The sequence below is a fragment of the Abrus precatorius genome, unplaced genomic scaffold (genome assembly GCF_003935025.1).
Source record: "Abrus precatorius isolate BTA unplaced genomic scaffold, Abrus_2018 Scaffold11, whole genome shotgun sequence".
NCBI classification, from domain to species: domain Eukaryota; kingdom Viridiplantae; phylum Streptophyta; class Magnoliopsida; order Fabales; family Fabaceae; genus Abrus; species Abrus precatorius.
Window position 1 is genome coordinate 7,012,942 of NW_020874303.1, and position 13,259 is coordinate 7,026,200.

General features: G+C 31.5%; 2 protein-coding genes across 5 annotated transcripts; one reads left to right on the forward strand and one right to left on the reverse strand.

The window, feature by feature from the left end:
* The first annotated feature begins 140 nt into the window (after positions 1-140).
* Positions 141-4,616, forward strand: LOC113854527. Of its 4 annotated transcripts, none has more exons than XM_027485552.1 (4): positions 141-361; positions 1,202-2,273; positions 2,990-3,326; positions 4,088-4,616. In XM_027485552.1, the coding sequence occupies exons 2-4, from the start codon at positions 1,232-1,234 to the stop codon at positions 4,101-4,103; spliced, it is 1,395 nt and encodes a 464-aa protein (XP_027341353.1). In that variant the 5' UTR covers positions 141-361; positions 1,202-1,231; the 3' UTR covers positions 4,104-4,616. The 4 variants fall into 4 exon arrangements, with proteins under 4 accessions (XP_027341353.1, XP_027341352.1, XP_027341350.1 ...); XM_027485551.1 differs by having other exon boundaries at positions 182-361; positions 1,152-2,273; XM_027485549.1 differs by having other exon boundaries at positions 276-361; positions 1,169-2,273.
* A 5,054-nt stretch (positions 4,617-9,670) lies between these two features.
* LOC113855548 lies at positions 9,671-10,276 on the reverse strand. Its single transcript, XM_027487187.1, has one exon. The coding sequence runs from the start codon at positions 10,274-10,276 to the stop codon at positions 9,671-9,673; it is 606 nt and encodes a 201-aa protein (XP_027342988.1).
* Positions 10,277-13,259: the final 2,983 nt, after the last annotated feature.

Here is a 13,259-nt window from a genome sequence, read left to right on the forward strand (position 1 = left end):
AGTCATGACTCACTATTTCACGCTGCGCTCATTTAAAAAAAAGGAAAATAGAAAAGAAAATGGTATGTTTCGGATCCAAATAACCCAACACAAAAGAGACCACCGATCTTAACTTGGACCTTTATTTCGACCCGATCCATATCCACATCTGCTACCATCTCTCTCTCTCTCTCTCTCTCTGCTCTAGGGTTCTTTTTTGCTTGCAAATTTTGTTTAGTGTTTCCATTTTGAAAATTGGTCCGAACATTAATCAATTTTACTTCCCAAATTGCGCGCTCTCTCTCTCTCTCTGCGATCGCCACTTTCAAAGAGAACACGTTGAAGAGCACACACTTTGCAGAATGAAAAAGGCTGACACAAGGTAAATTTTGAAGCTTGTTTGTCAATTGTTTGGCAATATATTTTTTCCTCAAAAGCTTTGAGCTTGATTAATCTTCAATTTCATTGGAATTGATTCAATTCCAAATATTCTTTTAGTTATTGTTGTAGTTAAGTTCGTTTGCATACACGGTGTGTGTTTGATCATAGTATTTTCTAATATAAGTGGGACATTAATAAACTAATTTTTTTTCTCACTCACCACTGACGCTCACGGAACATGAAGGGGACGAAGATAATTCACTCTAATTCGATTCTAGTTCACTCAAGTTTGATACAATACATAGTCATGGTACATGAAGCCTTTTTATATGCAAATATGTGCTATATTATAGTATTAAATAACAACAGTTAATGCCCATGAAAAAGAAACAAGGGTGGGAATTTGCAATGAAAACGGGTTCAGTACGGCTTTCAGTCCAATCACGAGTGATAAACTTCTTGTCATATATCTATGATAACACGAATCCAAGTACCGCTTCAGCAACTTATTTGCAGTGCTGTGCGAGTAGGTCAATAAAAATTTATCTTCCAAGTTTAGTAAAACTGTTCCAATCTGTGAATATTATGGCTTGTAGCAGGCGCCCACAAAATTCTAAAGCTGGATTTACCTTTTCTTAACCATCATTGTCTCTCGTATTTGTAGTTCAGCAGAAGCATTGATCATTCAGGTCCCACCTAGATTTGAGATCCTGTTATTTTTTGTTTGCCATTACTTGAACTCATTTTAATGTTTCTCCTTTTGCATGGTCTTTTTTATAATTGGTTCCCAGAATGATAACGTTTTTAGTGCTGTTGTTATTGGTTGGTTCCACCTGTCTAGACTAAGGTAGCAGGCAGGCTGTGGGATTTCATGGCAGGCAGTGGCCTGCCATCTTTGGGTCGTGTGAAGCTCTCGGATTTAGTTCCTTCAGAAGGGTTACCATCTGATTCCTATAAAATATCTGTTTCAATTTTGTGGGAATCACTGGCTCAGTTTTCAGCTGTCATCATCCAGTTTCCAGCTAGTGATGGGGCTCTTTTAAGATCTGGTTTAGAATCTGCTCGCCTGTATTTCCATCAAAAAGAAACATATCCTACTGCAGATATAATCCATACTAGTGAGTCTCGTGAGTGGTGCAAAACATCTGGTTATTATGCTGATTCTCATTTGTGGCAAGAAACCTATGATTATAGACCAGGATTGACTCCTTCAGAACCTAATAATTCAATTGAGTTCCCTCCGGCAGGTTTGCTAGATATATTTGCTTTATTTGGAAAAGCAGCAAGGGATATTTTGGATGCAATTAGCTACCACTTGAATTTGCGCAGCTCTCCATTTTCAGAAATACTGGATAATGTTCCCCTGAGAAATAGGGAAATTTCATCTTCAGTATTGTCTGTTTGCTGTCATGCAAGGCCATCATTTCAGGGAACTCAACATCATAATATAACTACTCAAGGGGATGGACAATTGATGATGTATCCTGACCATGATCACCAAGTCGATAAAAGCTTGCTATCACTTGTTAAGTCTGACAGGGCAGGTTTACATGTCAGAGACTTTCAAGGTCGGTGGATTCTTGTGGATGGAGATCTGGGGCCTCAAGAGGCTGTTGTCTATCCTGGGCTTGCTCTCTATCAAGCGACTGCAGGATATGTAAACCCTGCATTGCACAAAACTGAGATTAATATGGAGGCTAATATGTATGGACGATGTTCTTTATCCTTCAAACTTTTTCCTAAATCAATGACCAGTCTTGATTGTTCAGAAATGAGAGCGGCAGGTTATGGAATTGAAGCTCAGTTCCAGCTTCCTGTTGCAGTGGATGATTTTATGCAAAGATCTCATCCAACTGACCATCTCTTTAATAGGCCTGGCTTCCAGTGCTTCAATTTCCAACCAACACATGATGGTATGTTGCATTCTAATTAAATTTGGAATCTGACTTGTCATTTTGTTGTGTAGGTCACTTGTTCATATTCTTCAAAACTTCATTTAAGAACATGCTTAATTTTGAATGATGTCGATGTTGATTTGCAATATCTGTAAGCTTTCTAGAGTTCTGATGAAATTAAAATTTGGAAAAAAGAATACTATTCCTATTTTTCAAATGAGATTGTGCTAAAACATAATTTATATTGCAATCTACTTTTAGTAATTTGCTAATTGCTATTTCTGTATCTTAGTTGTTATACATGATAAATGTTGTAAATTAGTCATGCTCAAGGTGAGTAGTGAGATAAATTTAAAACTATATTATTATTGTTTGACCTAGTAGTAGTTAGCTTCTTTCACTTTTATGGATAACACTTAGCTTAAAGGAATGATTAGATGAAATAAGATTCAGACACTTCTGGCAAATGCTTATTTTCCTAAGTAATAAGGAAAATGGAAAAAATTCATAAATTTTGCGCTTAGATTATTTTTCTAGCTGAAATTTAGCTTTTCACTTTCAGATTTTCAGAGATTTGAAGTTAAAATTTATGTATTTGGTTGGTGTTTTCATGAACAATTTTCATTATTTCATGTGTTTGACTGTATTGAGATTGAATTAGTGTGCCTTCAAGTGTAGTCCTTAGTGGAAAGTTTTTAACAGCAGGTCCTTGGATCGATGAAATGCTGGTACAGGATCTATGAAGACTTTGATCCGGAGAAGGAAGCAAAATCCTAAAAGCAAACCTTTGCCACCTTCCAAGAGGCTAAGGCTTGAGGCGCAGAGAGTTTTGAAAGAAAGGGTCCAGGACATTGCAGATAAGAAAGGCATCAAGCTGCGGTTCTGTAATCTCAAGGAATGTGAAAGTCACATTCACACCCTAGATAGCCCATGTGCTAATATACGAATGGAGATAGGTTGGCCACCTGGTGTTCCATTTGTCCATCCCCATGATTTACCAAATAAGGCAAAGCTGGGTTTTCTTGAAGCATATGAACCTGGTTGGACAGAAGCTCATCAGAACTCGGACAGGCTAGTCAACACTCGGCTAACTTTAACTGAACTGTTCTTGTGCAAGTTTCATGTCCATATGACCATGCATAATTGTATACTCTAGTTTGTATTCATATCTGTCTTATGAAATAGTTGTGGTGCATTCAAAGCTGAGTATATGGATATTTTGTTTTCAAGTTGATAGAAAAGTTAAGGGAAATTGTGGTTTAACATAAATGATTAATGCACATGATTATGGCTAACCCAATTATATTCATCACGCAATATGTTCAATGCTATGTTTTGCAACATCAAAGGATGTTAAATAACTTTTCAATTGCAAATCAAACGAACCATGGCATTAGGAAAGAGTAAAGGGTTGAATGGATCGAAAAGCTACATATATAATGCCTTTTTTCTTGAGGTATTGTGCTTTTTTTAACCTGGAGTGAACTAAATTGCTCCGAGTTACATATATCTCACTGAATGGAACTAGAAATACTTATAAAGTGGAAGATCCAAAACAGGAGGTGGAAGCTTGTTGGACACCTAAAATACAGTTATAGAATGATCAAAGGTTGATAGACGAACCAGAACAAATATTATGGTAGTATAACTGTGAAACGTGTTGCATAAATTTATATGGGAGGCTTTCAGTGTAGGCACAATAGTAAGATTCAAAACAAAGTTGAGTTGACTATTTGAAACCTGAACTGTATGGAATAGTACTTAATTTAACAATTAAACTGTGTTCTCTTTTTTGGTGATACTAAGATTATGTGCATGTTTGGTGTCTGCAGGAATCAGTCCCCTTGATATCCAACACATGGGCAACATATGATCAGGTTGTGAGGGTCTTGTGAAGATAAAGGATATAGTTCTCAGGGGCCTCTTAACCTATATTTGTGGTTAGGTTTAGACTTTTGTGGCTGATCTTTATGTATGGATTTGAAGCAGATTAAAGAAAGAAACGTGCTGCAATGAATTCCGTAGATGCGTTGTTACAGATTTCTTAGAAGCTCTTAGGGTTATGAGACGCCAATCCAATCAAAATTAAGGGTATACTCAGTTCTGAAGCTGATGGAGGTCGTTTTGTCCCGTATCAGTCATATATAAAATGGAGAGAAAAAGGTTTACAAATCAATAGAATAACTATGAGCTTCTCTTACTCGGTTTTCCTGCACGACTCATCTAAGGCCATTTGACAAATGTTCTGCAACTAATTGTAACCTTTTGTGCTTGAGTTATGTCAAGCTGCAAGAAAATTCAGTGTGTGAACACACAGCTTTATGTAGTGAGATAGCGTTGAAGCATTGCAACCTTTCTTTTTAATTTAGTTTCTTTCATTATGAAGCTGTATTTTGTTACAATGCTATGTGAACCCGTAGCTTGACGTTTTTACTTATGCTGCCTAGTTATAATTGTGAGATCAGAGGTGGTGCATACCAAGAGGCATAATCTTTCATTACAATGAAATTTTATCAAGACTGGAAAATATTATCTCTCTCGAAGAACTACTCCCTAAATTTATTATGATAGGCTTATATGTAAAAAGAATCATGAGCTAAAGCTTCAAAGAAAGTTGTAGCAACTAACTGATTCTCTATTGCAGAACAATCAAATGAATGCCCATGAAGGCCCCTTTATTGTTTGAACAGTTATTTTTTTAGCTACCAAAGTGCTAGGGATTGTGAAAACGGACTAACTTGCTTTTAAAAAATAAGTTAAAATTTCTACTCTATCTAGTTTAAAGGTGAACTGGTTGGCTAACGGAGTAATCTGTTAAAGACTAAAAAAATGAAAAAAATATGAAAGAGTTGGTGGACTAATAAGTTAATGAGTAAGTTTATCTAAAATTAATAAAAAAATTTCAAAATATAATAAAAAACAATTATATTAATAAAAATTAATATTTAATTAATAAAAAAAAATATTTTTTAAATTAAAATAGGCGTTCTCACCTTAACTCATTATTAGCAAGCTAAAATAGAGGAAATTAGATAAACATACAAGTTCAAAGCATTCAATTTGATCTATCATTTTTAGCGAGTTAAGTACTTATTGAACTCAATTTAACACCCTATATAGCATAAGTCTTCAATGTCTAAGTACCCAACCTCGCATTGTTTAAACATGAGAACTTTTGCTAGTAAAACAAAAATAAATAAATAAATGCAAATTCTACTTAAAAATCAAATAAGTGACTATAAAAAAATAAAAATCTTAATAAAACTATCTTAAAATAAAAAGTTACAAATTAACACCTTGAAAAGATATTGGCATCTATCTATCCATATCTATAAAAGTATTTATTTATTTTACAATTATATAACATTTTTCCTGGATAGTTAGTTTTTTCTCATTTACTTTTTTTGAAATATAATAAAAATCTGTTAAACTAGGCATATTGATGATTGAAAAGTTGATATTACAAGAATATTAAAGGAAATATTATTTTAATGTAGTGTCACCGTATTTTGAATGTCAACTTTGGCACGATGATGCCATGTTTTGTGCGTTAATATTGCACTGGAGTATGTTAACATCAAGTCAAGCCTATTGCATGCTAACGTTGCATGTTTATTAAGACTTATTTACATACATTCCGTGTCATGTAACATTTGTCATGTCTATTGTCAAATGCAAATAGAAGGATTTTACACTTTTTGTATTCTGGGTAGAGTTATTATAAATTTTAAGAAATTAAATTACATCAATTTAATTATCATTAAGTTAAGATTCTTAGATCTTTTGTTTAGACAGAATAATTTTTTTTAAAATTATAGAATTAAATTGTGTAACAAACTAGCTGTGCAATGCAACTAGCTGATCTCTCTCTGTTAAATAACTTAAAAAGATATAATATTATATTAATGTAATATTTAAATTAATTATTTATTTTATTTGTTTATGATCAATTAATTAAGTAACTATATAGAAAAATAATTTATATATATATATTTAAACAAAAAATATTTCAAACTATATGCTTTTTTTAATATAAAATAGATTTGGACAAAAGGAATAGGGAAACACTTAAAAAAATAGAAAGAAGAATAAGGAATGAAAATGGTACGAAGATAAAGAGAACAAAAGATAATGATATCAATGTACACGCGTGATGTTTTAATTGTATAACGCGTGATTTTTTTTAATTGAAAATAAAAATATAATAGAAATATTAGTAGTTAACCGATAAAAGTTAAATGTTACTTTAAATTAAGCTTTTAATAGTTACAAACTTTTTTATTCTATACTTACCAATTAACTTTACAACTTTATTAACTAATCAATAAAACACAAGCTCTTAAATAAATTACAAATTAATTTTATAATATAACTTGCTTAATAAAAGATAGGTCTCGTAATGTTTAGATTGGTTTTGATGATATTTGACCCTCAAAGTTCAAAAATGATTGTAAGTAACCAGTACTCACCCTAAATAAGAAAATAACAAACTGCTGTAACACACTTTCAATGTCCTACCAAAATCTTTTAAATAATAATAATAATATATAATGCCACAGATTGTTGAACGTTTCCTTCAAAACCTTCTTTAGTTCTTTAAAAGGTTTTTAAAAATAGTTAAAATGGAAGAAAATATCAATTCAAGTGTTTTTCATTATTTTTTTTTGCATAAGTAAACAAATGTAATCAAATTAAAATAAAAAAAACAGTGAGAAGGGAATATTACGTCAAAACATGAAGGCCAAAATGCAAGCCTTTTTCTTCTTAATTGAAAGGGTTTTAACAACTGGTTTAGTTTTTAACCATTTAATAGCTTTAAATCAAGGCCAGATGTTGTTTGCAACACATGTAGACAATTCTTTTATAGAACTGCTTTAAAGATTCGGTTCTTTTCTTTCATTGAAGTATTTATTCTATCTTTTTCTCTCGAAATTCTTCTCCTTTGGGTCTGCGTGCTAGTTGAAATAGATAAAAACTCCTAAGTGTTCGACATTTGAAATTCTATCACTTTATTAATCTCTTATAAAATTATACAACACAAAACAAAAATTAATAATTCTTATTCGTATTTTTATATGAAAAGTGAGGAATTCTTAATATATTCCCATTTTTTCCGAATATATCAAATGATATATATATATATATATATATATATATATATATATATATATATATATTTCAAAGAATGCTATATATGATGATAGAATAAAGGAAATAATGATAATAAATCTATACCCGTGTTTATCAAATTACACGATGACTCTTCTTTAGTTATTACGTCTTTCTCTCTCGTTTCTAATTCGAGATGAGACTCTTAACAAAGAAATTTATTAGTCTTCAATGATATGTGGATTAAAATGCAATAACATAATAATTGGTCAAAGTTCTAAAATTTATTCCTTTTTTTATCAGGTTTTTTTTGGTCTTTTTAAAGATATGTTAGGAAATTGATTCCTTCCAAATTAACTTTCTAGAATTATGTTTATTAGATATATTTTAATTAATAATTTTTTATAAAATAAAATTGATAAAAACTAGTGTAAAATATTTTTTTGGTGAACACAAGGAAAAGAAGCCGAAAAGGCCAACTACGACAATCCCTATCAATACTGATAAAAGAATAAACCAAAATAGAAATGAAAGAAAGAAAGAAAAAATATTAAAAAAATAATACATTGAAATATCAGATCATGATCACGTAAAGCCAAAACATCTGCAACATGATTTTCTTCTCTCCGATTATAGTTCTATGCATATTACTTTCATCCATAGGGACTAATATCTTGCAGAATTTGTAATCATGAGTAATGATCAAGACAACCAAGTTCCAGGCAAAGAGTTACTCGAGAGTTTACCTCTAATGATATTTTTCTAGATTTTTTTTCACTACAAGTTGTAACCATAGTATACACTCCACAGTTCTGCCATTAAACTAGAGCAAGACTAAATCTCGAATAATATTATCACAAGCAGTTTGATCACGTTTGTTCAGATTAAGCTAGGAGCCATCAATCCATGATTGGGTGGACAATACCGTTTAATGTTAGCTACAATTTTCCGTTTAGAGAATGAAGATCCTTTCATTTCAATTTTGCCGGATTATAAAAATGGTGACTATAAATATAGTGGTCCAATCGTAGTAATGGCTGGAGTCTAATCTGAATCTCATGCAGCATTCCTCCATTCTTTTTAAGTCCAAAAGTTTTGTATCCCTGCAGCGGGCTAAGTGTATCCATACCTGTGTAGTGCAATCACTATCTCTCACGAGGAAAAATCAAGACACGTTCAAAGAAAGGTGATGATGTTAAAGGAAGAGCTTTTGACTTTGAAAGCCATTCTATTTCCACGTATCTTTGAAAGAAAGGATTGAAATACTGTTAACATATCAAGAAATAGTCTCGTAGGCGGCAGTATTTTATTGAACAAATATGGTGATATTGTTATTCCATGGATAAGAATTTCGAGTCTTGGAAAGTAATAGAAACAGTGTAAAATATTGATTCAAACATACTGATCCTATATTGTTTAGACACTCTGCAAGAGATAATCTTGCTCGAGATAGGATTATTAATTATACCATCAAAACTTTCCTCCAAATATAATGATTAGTCAATCAAGTTCAATCATGTGTGCTTTGTTCCAATTTTGATATCGATTGTTGTTTAACGATGACTCTTTTTTAAATTTCAATAGTAACGTTTTTTTTTCATCTTTAAATTATGTCAGACGAGCCCGTCTGTATTTTATTTACCCATGAATATTTGTTTCTCATTTAAAATTTGTACTTGAATATTTGTTAATGTTGTTATTATACACGGGTAAATTTACTAATTTTCTGGATGAAACAAGTGTACTATTCTAACTAAACAACAGGTAAATAGGTGGGGGTGAATGCCTACAAACTAACCAGGTAAATGGACAATCTACCACAGGAATATAGATTGAGTAGTCATCAACAATGGAGCCATTATAGGAGTCTTCATGCAATACGCGAAAAGAGTTTGAATTGGCCAAAACTATAATTAAAAAATGCCTATTAACTCTCCGCCAAGAAATAAATTACATATAACAGTCAAAAGAAGGGCGCAGTTATTTTACTAATATACCTTTATTATTCATAAATAGAAAAACGATAACAGGGAGCATTCCTAAAATCAAACGAACAAACAAACAACAAAACACAGAAAGACAATTACAAATGGAAAACTAATATGCAAATTCCAAAACGAAATGGCAGAAACCGTAGTCACGACCTACCAGAATGTTCATAAACAAATTGACTAAGAAAACATAAACATGCATGCATGCACCTACCAAGGCACACACGCACATATATTTCTTTTTTTGTTTTTTTTCGTTTTCTTGGTTAGATATTTTTGTTGTTTCGAAAGGAATAACTTAAAAGATCAAAGAAATCATTCAGGAGCAAGCTGCTTGCAGAGTTCAACATACGTAGAATAAAGAAGACGATCTTTAGCACCAGTTCGGTGCCTTCGATTGTGCTTGCAAAAATATTTCAACTGATTAAGCGTGCAACATCCAAGCATTTGACCCAACAGCAGGAAGAGCCAATTAATGGCTTTCTTTTTGGTGTCTCCAAAGAAGGGCTTAGCGCTGTTTTCTTGACCACAAAGCTCACACTTGGGTAGAATAGGATTCACCCACACTCTGGGTGCCCTATCGTGCATTGTGGCTTTGTTCCTCTGAATAAACTGGAACAGTTCAATGAGTTTCTCCTGAAGATCAAACCCCAATTCGAACTTCCTCTCGCAACTCTTGCAGTGCACCATTCCAGTGATGGTGAAGATATTCTTTTGCAAGAGCTCTTTGCGGCTGTGCACGGTTGCTCGCTGGTCCTTCGCCCATGGGAATGGTGGAGTTATGGTTTTGCTTTTTTTCTCTGTTGAACGGCGATTGCCACGAGAATGGGACGAAGTTTTTGCAGACGTTGAGGAGAAAAGCGTTGGTTGATTGTTTTTGAGAGAGAGAGCAAGAAGATCGCGACCCTCTTCTGAACTCATGTTCTTGTGCTCCTTTTCCTTTGTCTGAGAAGAGACCAAAGATGAAGTGTGTGATTGAAACAAAATAACAGTAGAGAAGGAGAAGGGGTTTTGTTGTTGGGATTATATTGGAGATATAGATAATAAAATTATAATTATCTCTCTGTTACAAGTTTGTTTATAAAATAAATTAGAATCCCTTTAAAATCTGATATGTGGACGTGTCTGTTTATGAAATGAGAATTTTAAGGTATACAACTTTTCGGACGACTAAAAACTGAATTCGTGTTTCCAAGCACTAATCTTTGTTTCTACAGTTGTTTATTAAAATAAAAAATTATTTTTAAAACAAAAATTAAATAACATACTCTAATTCTTCTATTTTTTTTTCTAAATTATAATTTTAAGTCAAGAGATTTATTTGAAATTATCCTAATTCAGGATTTGAGAACCCTCCCATAAATAATCAATCAAATTATAATACTTTGTTCGACAGTTTTTTTTATTTAAATAATTTTTTAAAAATTAATTTCTTATTTAGTATTTTTTTTTGCTAGTTTATTTAGTGTTTATTTTTTTCATGTCATCAATAATATGGTTTATGTACGAATAATAGTAAGTTTTTATTATTATTTTAGAGAAATTAACTCTAACATGTGTCGTGACCGGAAGTGTTGGACAAGATGAGATGATAATTTTTGTGCTCTTTTTTATCTGAGAAGTTATTCGTTAAAACCAAAGAGTGTGTGATTTGAAACAAAATAATAATAAAGAAGGAGAAGGGATTTGGTTGTTGGGATTATATTGGAGATATAAATATAGTATTCTGGTTTAATTAACGAACCAGTTTCGTTGCAAATTGGTTTATTTTCCTGCGACTACAGACCAAGTTTTGGTGCTACCGCACGTATTAGTAGATAATTGGACACATTTTTTTATCATTCTCTCAGTTCCGTGCATGTGACTTATTTATTCTTCAGAGTTTGGTAGCGTTTATATGCAATGGAACGGAGACAGTGACACTTACAAAACGAATGATAGAGAGCGAACTATATTTAGAAGTGAGATAAAATATTGTGCATTGCGTCTTATATTACAATAAAAATAAAATATTATGTACTGTATTTTATATTATATTATGTTTAAATGTATGAAACAAAATATTGTGTATTGCGTTTGCGTTTTATATTATAGCGAAGATAAAATATTGTATATTGCGTCTTATATTATATTATGTTTAGATGTAAGAGACAAAATACAAGTATATATAATTTTGTAAAATTATTAGAAATAATTTAGTCTTCATAAATATAATCTCTCCGGATTTAAGACACAGTATCTTCTTTTTAGAAGATACATTGATATTTTTTGAATTTATGTTCGCGTGTTTTTTTAGGGTTTTTTTTATGTTTCGAATTTAAGATTTTAATTTTTTTTGTGTCTCTATTTTTTGTGTTAAATACTAACAAAATATAATACGCATGCCTTTTGTCTTTGTCTTAATGTTTCTGTCTTTAAATTAAATGCTACTTTTAAGTCTTATTATTATTATTAAACTATAGTTTTAAGTTATTACATGTCATGGACATCAGGCAAAACTATGTTATTGTATTTGTGGAGGAGTTGGACTGTGAGATGTAAGTAGGAATTATTAAACTAAAAATTAAATGGAATGAAATTACCATTTTTAGATGAATATTATATCAGTGATTGAAGTTTCTTCGGTATTAGGCATTTCTATTTTTGTACATTTCATTTTTGCATTGGCAAACCTTATTCTCAATTTTTTTTTAATTCAATTTAACATATCCATCTTCAAATTTTTTTTTTCAAATGTTGTTACTTTAGAAATCATAATAGACAGCATCTTCATCTTTTCCATTTGAAATAAATAATAATACTCCAGTTAATCATATCGTAACAGACATCACAGCATCTTATCACTTCAACATCCGAGTTATTGAGACTAGTTATTGTAAACTCCCCTGTCCTGTTAACTATGCTCTCAATCTTTTGAGTGTTTTACAAAAATAAAATAAAATAAATTATATATTATGTATATATTTTAAGGCTAATTCGTTTACGTGTGTCAATTTTTAATATAATAGAAGTCAATTTAGTTTGACTTTATTACACAATACTTTCAATTCTAATAATGTTAACGTTTTATAGAAGTAAATTATTTCAATTATAATATATCTTAATTTGCTTACAAAAGTCGATTAAAATAACTTCTAGTCGTACATCATGTGTCATAGTGCAATCCAATGTAGCGAGGACACAATATGTTTCAGCATGCACACAGTAACAAAATACAATTTAACTGCTTTATTTATAATGGACTTCACAGGCATCTATCATATGTAAAGCAAAGCGTTTAACTGATTCATCTTCATCTTCTTGCTTTGTTGGTCTTTGCTCTTCCAAGTTTCAAAGGAATAACAAAATCCATATACAAATGGATGAAACAAATGAAAAACACAATACTTCGTTTGATGTATTTATTCAGTGAACATATACTAATGAAAAACAATTGCACTAATTTATCTTTTGCAATGATATGTTATTTTTCAGGATGAAATTTGAAGTCCATTTTCTTTATGAACTATTAACTGAGCCTTTATTATTAGCAAACCCGTATAATGTTATACATGGTTACACTTTTCATTAACCATATATGGATACAGCATCAATGGTAAAGTTTTGCTTCTCTGCATTTCGCATTCAAGCATCAGCGCTTCCTCATCCCAACCTATCCTTACAACAGGGACGGCACTGGACTCGCACGCTGTTGTAACTCGAACCACCCAGATTTGCTCGCTAACAAAAAAATTATGATAAATGATATTTAATGATTTTATTAGACTTTTTACATGTTTGACATGATTAAACCGGAAGTATTTTACACTAAAGTGAGTTTTAATCGATTTCTATTATATAGAACAGGTGAAGTTATTTAAGAGATATACGTAGTATGTAATTTATTTTATTTTTGTAAAAGTCC

Bases quoted from the DNA above. Each gene is read 5' to 3' on its own strand.
- LOC113854527 (XM_027485552.1), top strand. From the start codon at position 1,232: ATGGCAGGCAGTGGCCTGCCATCTTTGGGTCGTGTGAAGCTCTCGGAT. The intron at 2,274-2,989 runs GTATGTTGCATT...ATGCTGGTACAG, and splicing joins TTTCCAACCAACACATGATG to GATCTATGAAGACTTTGATC.
- LOC113855548 (XM_027487187.1), bottom strand. From the start codon at position 10,276: ATGAGTTCAGAAGAGGGTCGCGATCTTCTTGCTCTCTCTCTCAAAAAC.